Genomic DNA, 13,011 nt, shown 5'->3' with positions numbered 1-13,011 from the left:
TGCTCATGTACCCTCCTCACTTCTTACCTCTCTTCTTTCTGCCTGTGCAGATAAAACACTTGCTGGAAATAGTCTTAAGGGCAGTAGAGGCTTTTCCTTGTAGGAAAGGTGTGCTAATGTTAGAGTACAAATATAACATACATGCTGAACATAATACACTATTTCAAAGAATAGAATATATTTTCAAAGAGTTGAATGCTTTGAGGAGTTTAGAAACTGAATAGTAGGACAGCTACCAGTAACTATTTCAAAGTGAGCTTTAAATTTTGTATTTTTCAAGGGGGGGGGTGGAAGTCTGATGTTTTACTGGTAGTATGAGCCAATTCATGTTTTATTTTCTAGATGTCCCATTACATTAGTATGTTTTCAGTATACTTACCTCACATTTAATTTTATTCTTTTAAATGTGCATACAGAGAGTAGGTGGGGTTTACTTCATTTAAATTTAGATACAGCCAACCATGTTTGTTTGGTTTTTTAAACCTTTTTTTGTTTGAAAATAAGACTCTTTTTATTGTATCTTTTTCATGGGGAGGAGGGGTAGTTACTAACTATTTTGGGTATTGAATTAAGTAATTTTCATCTTTTTTATATTGATGACCTTTAAAGCATCTAGATCCTTTTCAAGGCTGGTTTGAGAATAGCTACGCTAAAAGGAACCCGTTGGTTAAAGCAAGCTCATCAATAACTCTGCTTCTGCTCTCCAAGTGTTGCAGGTGGAGAGCTCTTCGACTTCTTAGCTGAGAAAGAATCTCTCACGGAGGAGGAAGCCACAGAATTTCTCAAACAGATACTTAATGGTGTTCAGTATCTCCACTCTCTGCAAATTGCCCACTTTGATCTTAAGGTGTGTTGAGCAGATAAAAACTTCGACAACTGTAAGCAACATCCATTAAAGTCCTTTGTAACTCCAGCCACAAATCTGCCATCGCGCAGATCTTGGCCGTAGTTTTGTTTTGCTAGCTTACGTAGACAGGGGAAAGCTCAGCCATTGAAAAGAAATTACTGAACCGTAAATAGTTCCCATCTGTTTTTAATGCAAGTTTCTTCATGGAAAATGGCAACTTCCAACGAAATTAAACCATTCTGAGGAAGCAATCTTGAAATAAAAATGATGATTATGTTTTTATGGAATGCGAATGGGATCTGGTTGAAACATTCTGAACAGGATGCCTTTTTTCCAACTTTTTTTTTTTGCTGTTGTATACATTTTATGTTCACATGAACATTATTTATAGGTACTAAATTGAAAAAGTACAGAGTTGTAATTGCTTTTGGGGCTTTTTTGTTTGTTTTTAGAAAAACTGTTAAGTGCATCCTTTTGGTAATGAAAAGAGGGCTTTTGTATCTAAACTTAGTTATTGCTTTTTTAATGTTTCGATTTCAGAATGTTTTCCTCTGTAAGACTTTTTTCAGAGGTAGGCAGCTGAACATTCCCTGAAGTCTGCTGAAGTCAGCAGCTATGTCTATAATAGGAAAAGGGGGCATAATTATTACATTGCAATGCAGTTCTGAAAGGGGTGCTGTGTTCTGGGGAAAAGGTAGGGAAGGGAATGGTTTTCAGGATAAGCATACCTTTTCCAGTCTCATCTTCATTACCTACAGTAATATATTTGGTCTTTGTATGACAGTGAGCAGGGGAAAAGAATTGTGAATCTAGTAAGAAATACATTTCTTACAATATGAAATGTAAATTTTTGCCAATGTGCTTGTAATGAAACAAAGCATCCTTACACCAGATACCAAGACTATGTGAATTAAAGTACACAGCAAGAATTGAAGTATGCAGAACAATAAAAGTGTGCAATAGAAATGTAGGGAGGGAAGAAGAAAATTACATTTGCGCGTATCAGCCCCTGTAATTGGGGAAGAGAGGTAAAAGAAGGGTGATGATGAAGAGCTGTCTTTAATGACTCCAGAAGTCCTTAACAATGTGAGCAGGATGGATGTAGCTCCAGGAGCATTTCAGAGCACACCAGCTTGTGGACGTGACAGGATATGGAGACTAAGTAGCTGGTTCTGTATGCTGGTTAAAGTGATGGAGGGTAGAAGCAGGCTCCTTTGATGATAATCTTGATATTTCATCTTCTAATTTTGTTCTGTTTCTGCAAATCTTTGTTGTAAAATAATCCAAAGTCCATATTTTAAAATATAGCTAGAAAAGACATGAGAACCTGCTCTTATACTTACAACCTTTTTTGTAAAAAAACTTACTTACATACTTACAACCTTACAACAACTCAATAGACTTACAACCTTTTTTGTAAGTATATTGAGCCTTAAAATCTGGGAGCTGGACCACTCTAAAAGTTGGTCTTGGAGATCCAAAGGCAACAAGTTTCACACTCCACAAGCAATCAGGGAGGTGTAAGAAACCTCTTTCAGGGAGTAATGTTAACCAAGTCCAAATACTAGTTTATACGACTTTGTTTCTTGGAAGCTCCCAGCACTGCTCGAATGGCCTTAACACAGGGGCTGTGACCTTCACTGAAGACAGCGTGTTTCGCTTAGGGTGAGTCCACATGAAAACTCCAACTCTTGTGTCTACAAGAGGTAAAATCTTGGCCCTGTGGAAATCACAGCACTCTGCCATCAACATGAAATCCTAATTTACTGTAGTTAATGTTTAGCATATGTTAGATCATGATAGGAAAAGACAGGATTTTTCTGGTGAAGACACAATTCAAAAGGCTGAAGGAGGTAAAGAGAAGTGTTCAGTGCTGAAGAATGCTGGTATGTGTCAGACATTTCATACCTATGTATAACCTCTCTTTCTTTCCCCCTTGCTCCTTCTCAAAGCCTGAAAACATAATGTTGTTGGACAGGAATGTACCAAAGCCTCGAATCAAGATTATTGACTTTGGTTTAGCACACAAAATTGACTTCGGAAATGAATTCAAAAATATCTTCGGAACGCCAGAGTTTGTTGGTGAGAAAACTGTTGTTTCTTCAAACTATTCTTTCTCAGGATGTGAAACAGTATATGTGGCTTAGCTTGGTTTGGCTGAGTTACAGATTATGTAATTTGTGTGTAATTCATGACATTTTGAAATTTAAATAAGCAATTTGTAGCATTCAGTTCCAACTTAGACTTGCATTAAGTTGTTTTCATCTATCAGGATCTTAGCTTATTATCTCTGACATATATAGGCTTAGAGTGACATAGATCTGTTCTTTGACTAGGTACTGATCTTCCTGCTTTCTCCTTTAGCTCCTGAAATAGTAAATTATGAGCCACTTGGTCTTGAAGCAGATATGTGGTAAGTTATTGGATCTTACTTGAAATAAATCTTTCATGAGTATTCTTATGTTCTAACCTTTTTTTTTTCTCTCCCTCCATCTGTTTCTCTCCCCTCTCCCTCATCCTGTTTTGTTGTTTTTTTTTTTTCTCTTCATTCCAGGAGCATTGGTGTAATAACTTATATTCTGTAAGTACCAAAATCTATGGGTGGTTCTTGCAAATGCTGGGTTTTTTTAATTCTGATTCTATCCTCTGGGGTTTTGGTGGTGTTTATACAAGTCAAACCATTTTGATTGCACATCATGATTCAAGTTGAATGATCACAAAAGCAATAGTAAAATTATTAAAAGAATGTCCATTAATCAGCATTGAGATAGCATGGGAAGCTGTCTTCAAATCTGTAGGTGATTTTCCCCAGCGGCTTTATCTTAATCAATATTCTCTGAAATTACAGCAAAGCTTTTTGTCCTGCTAGATCACATCTCCCTGAAAGTACATTTGCAGTCTTGAGGCAGAAAAGGAAAATTTTCACTTTGTGCTGTTATTTGATCTCAGAGGGTTGAAACAGCAATGTTACAATATGTAATAAGAGGAACATTCTGTCTTTATTGCAGTCTAAGTGGTGCATCACCGTTTCTTGGAGAAACCAAACAGGAAACATTAGCAAATGTATCTGCTGTGAATTATGAATTTGAAGAAGAGTTCTTCAGTAATACAAGTGCCCTAGCTAAGGATTTTATACAAAGACTTCTAGTCAAGGATCCAAAGTGAGTTGTTTCCCTTGTGTATGCACTGTTGCAGCCTATGTCTCTAGTATTTCAAATTACATGATATTTTGAGATGTTAGTTTAATAAACATATAGCAGTGTGTATTCTTTACTGTCTGAAATCATTCCATCTTTTATTCTATTAAAGGAAGAGAATGACTATTCAAGATAGTTTGCTGCATCCTTGGATCAAGGTTAGCATGTAATTCATTCTCTGTTGTCCTGTTTTTAATCATGCTTTATTTCGTACTTCGCTTTCATTTTTCAAGTTCCTTAACAAGGAAAATTGGCATAATTGTTTAATATAACTTACTGTTTTGGAAAGCTGTCTGTATGAAAAATAATACGTGCAGAATGTGGATTTCATTAACATATCCTCTATGTAAGTTAGCAATAGGGAAATAGCCCACTGTTGAGATTAAAATCATGCTCAGGTAGAGAAGCTAATCTTCAAGGAGCATTGCACTGACAAAGATACATTCTCTGAATTCAGTCCAATTTCTTCTCACATTTTTCATCTTCTAATCTCCTTATTTAGATGGGGCAAAAAAGGGTCATCTCTCTTCTGTCCTTCATCTTTAGACTGAAGAAAGCAGTTGATGCGGGGCAGTGGTCCACTTCTTCTTTCAGTGTTCCACAGTGTTTGGTTTGGATCAAGCTGTTGTGGTGCTACTAGGTTGAGAGGGAGAAAATGGGACCTATCATTCTTCTTAATGTGTGTAGTAACACCTGTGACTTAATTTTTTAAATTCCATATTGTATTCTGATTGTTAGTAGTAAACCTCTTTAGTGCCATTGATTTCCCAGGTCTTGGGGATGCACAGTAGATATTTGACCCCATTCCACTTCCCAGAGAACCAGTTAGCAGAATATTGATCCATGCCACATCCATTCACAGTTTAGCATCCTAGGGCAGACATTTCTATACCAATTTGCCAAACTACAGATTTGACTGTGCTTTGCTGACTTTTTGGGGGGGTGATCTTATACAGTTGAAACATGTTGAACATGTTGAAATGATCTTTTAAACCACTGAAGCAAGCATTGTCCAAGTTTGTCTCTCAGGGACCAAGGTCTCCTCTCCTGCAACAAGACGTGTTGTTTTGTGCCCTGTTATGTTCCTTTATATCTTAACTTTCCGGGCATTCTCCCCCCACCCCACTAGTCATACCCTCTTTTTCCGCTTCCCATCACTACCTTTACCTGCATTTCTCCATAAAAATGACTTCAAGTATTGGATCATATAACGCAGAATTTGGTATACTCTACTGGTAACTGGTGCTTAGTATTAGGCCTATGAGAAAGTTCAAAGGGTGCAGCCTTAGAGCTTGCTGCACGGGTAGGTGGGATGTGATTTTGGGGGGGAGAGTGGGGTGGGTGGGGGGGTGTCCCAGCAGCATCCAGCTGATTACACTGAGACTGGAACAAAGTTTGACTGCATTTAAAATCATCCAGGAAATCTTCCCAGAAGACAAGATCTATCTAAGAGATGATATCCAATGCCTCCGTCACAGAGGGAGGTGAAGGATAAAGCTGAATGTTCTGTTGGCTTTTTTTTTTTTTAAATGAAAAAACAAAGTTTAGTATTGCATGAAATATTCTTAGGTCTGGATTTCCTTTAGGGCGTTTTCTCAAGAAATTCCATCTGCATGCCCCAGTAGGCTGTAGATACTAAAATGATGTGCTTACGATTACTTTATCATTACAGTATTATTATAACGGAAGTGGAAGTCATCACTGAAGGACAGAGTCTTACTTACAGGAAGGTGCTTTATGAAAGTTCTGGTTGTAATTGTGGGATATTTTACAACAGCTTTATTTTCCTTTTGTGCATAGCCTAAAGACACCCAGCAAGCACTTAGTAGAAAAGCATCTGCAGTGAATATGGAGAAATTCAAAAAGTTCGCAGCACGACGAAAATGGAAAGTAAGTCATTCAATAAATCTTGAAAATGTTGGTGACATACAAATGCAGTAGCATTACCAGCTCCAGGGAAACATCAGTGCCTTTAAGAGTGGAGAAGAAGGAAGAAGCAGCCCATTCCTCTGTCATTTGGAATAAATTAGATGCTTGAGTACGGTGGTATGGGAGAAGGCTTCTTTGTTAATGATCTGCATACAAATGCTTGAGTGTGGATTGTTTGTTTTATGCATCTAGCTGTATGCTGTCATCATCTGTCTTGATAATGTTTTCAGAGAAAACAGACTTCTAAGTGTAGGTACATGTTTTTTTTGTGACAGTAATCCCAGTAAATCAAACGTCCCTTAAGCAGGTCTCACAGAATAATTATTCCAGTAGTTATGCCAACACTCAACAGAGTAGGAAGGAAAAACTAGTCTCTTTTGCAAAGGATTTTTGGTCAGGAGACTGTCAACCTGTTTAGAAGGTTGGCATCACTTAATCTTTCCAGAAGTGGGGCAAGGTATTAGCTGAAAGTGTTGATCTGTGCAAGGAGCGGTTCATCAAGATGGTTATTCCTCCTCCTTCAGTGTGCACGCTGGGGAATTTGCACTGATACTAAGCAAGGACAGGACTGTTACATGAGAAATCTGTTTATCATGAGGAGAGATGAAACATGAGACAACAGAGGTTGCTGTTACTAGAAAAGGAGTTTTATTCATTGTCACAGAGGCCAAGAAATAGGATGATTTTGCTAAGCTATGGACGAAAGGCACAAAATATCTAGCTATGCAGTACAATTTTTTTGCTGCAGTTTAGTGTCTGTGATAGGTACTTAAAAAATTTAAGTACTGGTCTGCTGCCCTAGAATGAAATGGTGGGTCTAGGAATATCTTAAACTGTTTTGTAATACGGCATTTAAAGGAATGCTGTCAGCTAATTTGCACTCAGTTTAGGTTTCCTGAGTCTACGTACTTTAAAGTATGTACATTTAAATGTTTTCAATGTGAACAAGAGGACATAATATAAATCTGTTTTGTTTTGTTTGAACAGCTTGGTGAAATAGTAGCAATCCAAAAATATTACGTAGCTTTGCTTAGTGCATATGAGTAGCCTATTTGGATTATAAATGTCAAAAGAAACTGAAGGTTCAAATGCAATGTAAAAAGGAGATGAGGGATGTTGAAGTCAAACTCCAGTTTGTTTTGCTAATACGACAGTATTCCTTTAAAATCTCTGCAATACCATCTTATTACAAGTATTCTGTTTTGATTTTTTTTTTTTACATATAGCTTTTTTCTTCTTATTTTTAAAAAGCAATCAGTGCGCTTAATATCCTTGTGCCAAAGATTGTCAAGATCTTTCTTGTCCAGAAGTAACATGAGTGTCGCTAGGAGTGATGATACTCTGGTAAGTGTATACTTATATGCTTAGAATGCTTTACTACATGTGAAACGTAACTTTTTCTGAAATTATTCTAACAGAACTATTAGGCTATTGAAAATGTGCATAATTAATTAATCTCATAGGTAGGAAGAAATAGATTTAAGGCTACAGAGCTCAATTATCCATAGTCTGATCTTCTCCATGACACAAACCTTGAAATTTAATTTATTAATTACCATGGTGAGGCTGATAGCTAGTGCCAGAAATTCATCTATCTTGTTTTTGAAGTTTGATTCAGGAGGATTTTTTGTACTGTAGCAATTATAATGTGAAAAAGTTGCATCTGAATTTTTCATGGCACTGTGTAGAGTAAAATAATATTGCATTTTTTTAACAGAATATTCAAAATCATTGAGACCCTCTTAGATCCAATGAATGCTAGACAGCAATATCACAACAAGCAGTTATTTAAGGAGGAAATTTTAAAGTTGGCCAGTATTCAGTTTGTGGTATTATATACGTATACTAGATGTAAGTAGTCAGGAGCAATTGCTGTGTGCTCTGTAATTACAAATGCTTGTAAATCCAAAAGCATTCTTACTTAGCTTACTCTCCAGGTTTTAATACATGCTTCACAAATTCCCTGTGATCAGCAAAGTATGTATGTTAATGTGTTTAGAGCTGGGTAACCTCATCTTTCCTGTGGATTAACAGGATCAAACTTAAAAATTCTGCAAAGCCCTTTTTTATCCATATGATCTTCCCTGTGTCCCTCCTGTGCAACTGTGCACTCTTGTTTCCACTTTTTCTGCTCTTATCTTTCTGCTTCCATGCTCTTTGTTCTCTCGGTCTTGCCCTCCTTTCTCTGCTTCCCCCACTTCAGCTGTCACTGTGCCTTTTAACAGTGGATCAGCATTTCACACCTGTGTTGCAGCAGAAGGGATTGTAGCCTAATGTTAGTGTTCTAAAAAATCTGTAACCTCAGGAGGGAGGAAGTGAGAGTGATCCAAATACTGGGCTCAGTGAATTTCAGTTCTTTGACTTTTCAGTGCATGGGAGAAAAATTAAGTTACACCTGCAAAGGTTATCTAGGCTCATTACTTATGTTCTAGATTTTTAACTGGTCCATTTGAATAGATGAAAGCTTGGTCCAAAGTACCTCTCCTGTGTCATATTCCTGGATGGCGTGAAACTTGATACTCCAGTTTGTATTTGTGTACCTCTTGGGTTTTTTTGATGTTCACATGCATGCATGGAATTAGTTTCATTTCATGCAAGTATTGCATCTATTGAAAATCCTAGGAGGAAAAAGAAAATACACTTAATGAAAGAAACCTGTTTGGAATCTCAGTGAGTAACAGGTTCATGTGTGAAGAAGAGGGAAGCATATTGTACTAGAAAAAGTGTGGGGGGTTTTGGTGTGGGTTTTCAAATAACACGCATCCATGTTAGCCATATGCTTCATGAAGGATTACAAGTTGCAGCTGAAGTACTCTAAAAGACTTTGAAAGTTTTACTTTTTAATTTTTTTTAGATGTCTTGGCAGCTGTTGAGAGGGATTTTTCTCCTTGAAGCTAACAATTTTTCTTCCTTCTCGTTTAATTACAAGGATGAGGAAGATTCTTTTGTGATGAAAGCTATTATTCATGCCATCAATGATGACAATGTTCCTGGATTACAGCACCTTCTGGGATCTCTGACAAATTACGATGTCAATCAACCCAACAAGGTAGTGTGGGTCTGTGTGGAGGTGCGTGGGGGACTAGCTATCACCTTGTTGAATAGAGCAACGTGGTTGTAAAAAAGAAATGTAACACCTGAAATGAAAAGACAAGTGGATGTGGAATAATTCTGCCTTTCTTTATGAGAAATTTTAATGTGTTCTATGTTCAGTCTACTCAAACTACCTGAAAATGGAGCCCAAAATGGGTTTTTTTGCCTAGGCCTTTGTGAAGGTATTAATCAAATCTATTGTCAGGAGCTGTGGTATATCAGATACCATCCTTTGCTTTTGTTTGCAGTTGTTGTTTCTTGCGGCAGGTGAAGATGGCAGAATATGCAGGAATAACCAGACTGCCAAAAAACTGACTTTGCAAAACACTGTTAGAAACAAAAGTCCTGTACTGCAGAAACTGGTTATGTGAACATAATGTTAGATGGTGGTGTTCATTTTCAGAAATAACTTGTCTACTACAGTATTTCAATGCACTGCTGCTGTACTAATGGGAGTATTGGAACTGAGACCAAGAGACCAAAGTTCTGTTGCTGGCTCTACTGTTTAACCTTGGATAAATCATCTCTGCTCTAATTTTCATTTTTTTGAATGGTTATACTGACCTTCATTATAAAGTACTTTGAGAAATATTCATGAAGAGCACTATAAGAGTAAAGCGTCTTGTTATTTTACTGTGATGAAGTCTTCAACCTTTCAAGAAATCACTGTACTTTTTGTTTTAATGGTACAGTCCCATTTAATTTTCCCATATATTGCTGGTGGCTTGTGTCTTTGAGGTGGTGTGGCAAACACCTTAGGTAATCTGGCTTAAAATGTAGATATAAAGAAGTTGCAAAGAGGAACGTTCTTGCCACACTGGGCTAATGAGAGCTTAATATTAATATTCCTAATTTGAAAAGCACGCCTTTAATGTGTGGTGTATCATTTAGTAAATGTGAATTCATCCCAAAAATGTGGAACATTGCTGTGCAATAAATTTCTTTGGACAAAGGGACAAATTATTTTCTATACAGTATTCCCTGAAGACTTAATTTGAAACTGGAAATCCAGAGATGCCATTCAATGGCTGCCTTCTATTCCACTCTCTTTTCTTAATCCTTCAAAAATTAAATATATCGTTCTTGCTTGTATTTTGTTGTTAGCATGGAACACCTCCACTACTGATTGCTGCTGGCTGTGGAAACATTCAGATGCTTCAGTTGCTTTTAAAGCGTGGATCCCGTATTGAGGTTCAAGATAAGGTCAGGGTTCTGCTTTGTCACCGTTCTGTATAAGTTTTTCAGTACAGTTAGCAGCAGACAAGCAGTTCAGACTGGGTTGTACTGGAAATGAAAAACTCTGGGATGTAGAGCCTGTTTTCTGTCTTCCATAGCAAAAAGATAAAAGCAAATCTTTAATAATGTCATTTATTACTAGGGCGTATCCTCTGATTTTGATCACTTTATTAGCTGAAGTAATTCAAATGATACTAATCTTAAAATGTAGTTCATGCTTACAAAATGGCCTCAATTAGTTCAAATTAGTGATTGCCCTAAAACACAGTGGTGAACTTCATTTAATATGGAATGATAAATGCATATTTTAGAGATAGGGAATATCGCAACTGAAACTCGTATGTGATGGAGGGTATGCTTTGCAACAAGCTTGTTTCAAAATGTATTGTAACAATCTGGGGTTCATTTAAAGAAAACTTGAAGCACTCTCTGCTTCTCTATCTAATAGATAGATTAGATAAAGTAAAGCAGCAGAAAGGTTTTTATCTCATGACTGTTCTTTCCAAAAAACTCCCTTACAAGGGGGAAGAGGATTATCCTTGCAAACAGTTAGTGATCCTGTTAATCATCCTTGCATAGAGGGGTTTTTGTTGTCATTGTTGGTATGTGGGGTTGTTGAACCAATTTGAAGTTTTTTTTAAAAAAAAGTAGGTATGTTCATATAAGCTTGAACAGCTGTTCAACATATCTGTTTATATCTAAGTGCATGTATACCTCAGTTGACTAGAATTAGGATTCTAAATTGATCAATAACATCTGTAATCAAATATTTTTGACAGGCTGGATCTAATGCAATCTATTGGGCTTCTCGACATGGTCATGTAGAAACGCTGAAATTCCTCAATGATAATCAATGTCCTTTGGATGTTAAGGATAAGGTAAGAAAAAAATTCTTTTCAATTGGAATGATTTTCAGCTGTGCCATAATTCCAAGAATGTAACTGGCTTTTTTAGTGTGGTTTTATAAGCTGACATATAGGGCTGTGATAACACAGCTTTAAAGTAGCTGGATGTACTGATTATTTTCCTGACAAATGTTAACCAAGCGTGCATATTAAATGTGGTGAGTACATGGTGGTTAGGTGGGGAAGTACAAACCTAAATTAATTTTCACTTGAAGACTAGATTTCTCATTTGGAACTCAGGGTAAAATCGTGATTCTGTTTTTCATTCCTCTTGATTGAAAATCACTTTTGTCTGACAAGTAAATTTGACTGTTATTAAGTTGAGTATAATGAAGCCTAACAATTTATGGCTGATGAGCACTTACCTTGTCTCCAGAAGTGTTAGTTGAGCAACATTTGCCCTAGAAACTAGTTGATGTTAAAATCTTACACCGTAGCGATGTTTTTTATACTAGCCAAAGCTCCAGTACAGAGGCAATTATACTTGTGACGCAGAGTTTGCTTAGTTGAGGGAACTAGCACAAGGCAAGGCACATTAGCAAAATTAGTGTTCAACTCCTGATAGAGCTACTAGGAAAGAGGTTACTCTCTTAATAAAAATACTATTTCTTTTTCATATAATTTCAACAAAAGGTTGCAAATAATTACGTGTAATGACCAAAATACGCCAGGATATACCAAGGTGTTAGGCCAGCTCCTTACATTTGTATATAGAGGGCAGAGGCGGAGCGTATGGAAATAGTGTGAATAGAAATAGGACGTCTGTTTCAACACCAATTGCACATGCAGCTGCCTCCTCGCATTGCTCAGAAATCCCATTATGGCTGTGACCTGGAACAAATTAAGTAGGAAGATAAGTTCTGAAAGAGGAAGGCCTTTGAAGAAATAACCTGTCAGGTGGTTGTGTATCTGTCACGTACAACTACAGTTTGTAAGCAGGAGATCGCTGCTGACCGCAGCTGTGCTGCTGGGTTACGGGGAGGGAGGAGTACCCCATGCAGCATACAAGCATTCAGGCTGTACACAGCGTTGTATATCTGGGGGTGACATATGAAATTACACTGGCGTGTTCTTCTGTAATTGCAGTCTGGGGAGACCGCTCTTCACGTCGCAGCTCGGTACGGGCATGTGGATGTGGTTCAGTTTCTCTGTAGCATTGGATCCAATCCAAACTTTCAAGACAAGGTGAGTCATGGACACTGTCTGTTTTTCTTCAACAAATAAGGCTTTAGTACAAGTGGTCAAAACTCTTAGTCTTGCCTTGCAGCCTCTGACATGTTTGCATTTCAAGAAAATAACAGAATTATGGAGGTTTTGATACCTCTTAATAGATAAAGACAATGCAAAAAACAGTGTGCATGAACCAACTACTGTTATAAAACACAGGTTCTCTCAAAAATGAAAGCTTAAAGATGGAGAAACTCAACATCACGAAGGTATCGGTGGTGGTGTGTGCTTTGTGAGTTCAGCTAAAGCTTTTTATTAGTTTTTGCCTTGACTTCAGCTTGTTTTTATCCATCATGGGACTCTTCTGAAGTGTCAAGCACTCATTTTTGAAAATGAGAGGAGGGCTGAAAATGAGGGCTCAGGAGGGCTTCTTTAGAGCTCTCAACTCTTGTGAGAAAACAGGAAAGAAAAGGCTTAATAGAAGAAAACATCCATTTGACCCAAATTTAAGTGTGTGTGGGAGTTCCACAAGCCTCTCCCAAGTGCTGCATCCTGTAGGACTACCTTTATATTGTTTAAGCAGCAGCAGGCCAAGGGACCACAGGACATGCTGTTCGACTATTTCTTTTTCTTCAGA

At 37.4% G+C, this 13,011-nt stretch overlaps 1 protein-coding gene across 1 annotated transcript in view; it reads left to right on the top strand.

The window, feature by feature from the left end:
* The first annotated feature begins 714 nt into the window (after nucleotides 1–714).
* DAPK1 (death associated protein kinase 1) overlaps nucleotides 715–13,011 on the top strand; it is a 41,643-nt gene continuing 29,346 nt past the window's right edge. The window contains exons 1-12 of the mRNA XM_050913065.1: nucleotides 715–847; nucleotides 2,800–2,929; nucleotides 3,212–3,260; nucleotides 3,402–3,428; nucleotides 3,856–4,008; nucleotides 4,157–4,202; nucleotides 5,845–5,934; nucleotides 7,225–7,317; nucleotides 8,903–9,022; nucleotides 10,171–10,269; nucleotides 11,082–11,180; nucleotides 12,294–12,392. Coding sequence (XP_050769022.1) covers nucleotides 2,812–2,929; nucleotides 3,212–3,260; nucleotides 3,402–3,428; nucleotides 3,856–4,008; nucleotides 4,157–4,202; nucleotides 5,845–5,934; nucleotides 7,225–7,317; nucleotides 8,903–9,022; nucleotides 10,171–10,269; nucleotides 11,082–11,180; nucleotides 12,294–12,392 — 993 coding nt within the window. The 5' untranslated portion in view covers nucleotides 715–847; nucleotides 2,800–2,811. The remainder of the gene's footprint in view (nucleotides 848–2,799; nucleotides 2,930–3,211; nucleotides 3,261–3,401; nucleotides 3,429–3,855; nucleotides 4,009–4,156; nucleotides 4,203–5,844; nucleotides 5,935–7,224; nucleotides 7,318–8,902; nucleotides 9,023–10,170; nucleotides 10,270–11,081; nucleotides 11,181–12,293; nucleotides 12,393–13,011) is intronic.

This window comes from Gymnogyps californianus, chromosome Z (assembly GCF_018139145.2).
Source record: "Gymnogyps californianus isolate 813 chromosome Z, ASM1813914v2, whole genome shotgun sequence".
Lineage (NCBI taxonomy): Eukaryota > Metazoa > Chordata > Aves > Accipitriformes > Cathartidae > Gymnogyps > Gymnogyps californianus.
The sequence above is the reverse complement of the archived record's forward strand: the minus strand, read 5'-3'. Positions and strand labels throughout refer to the sequence as shown.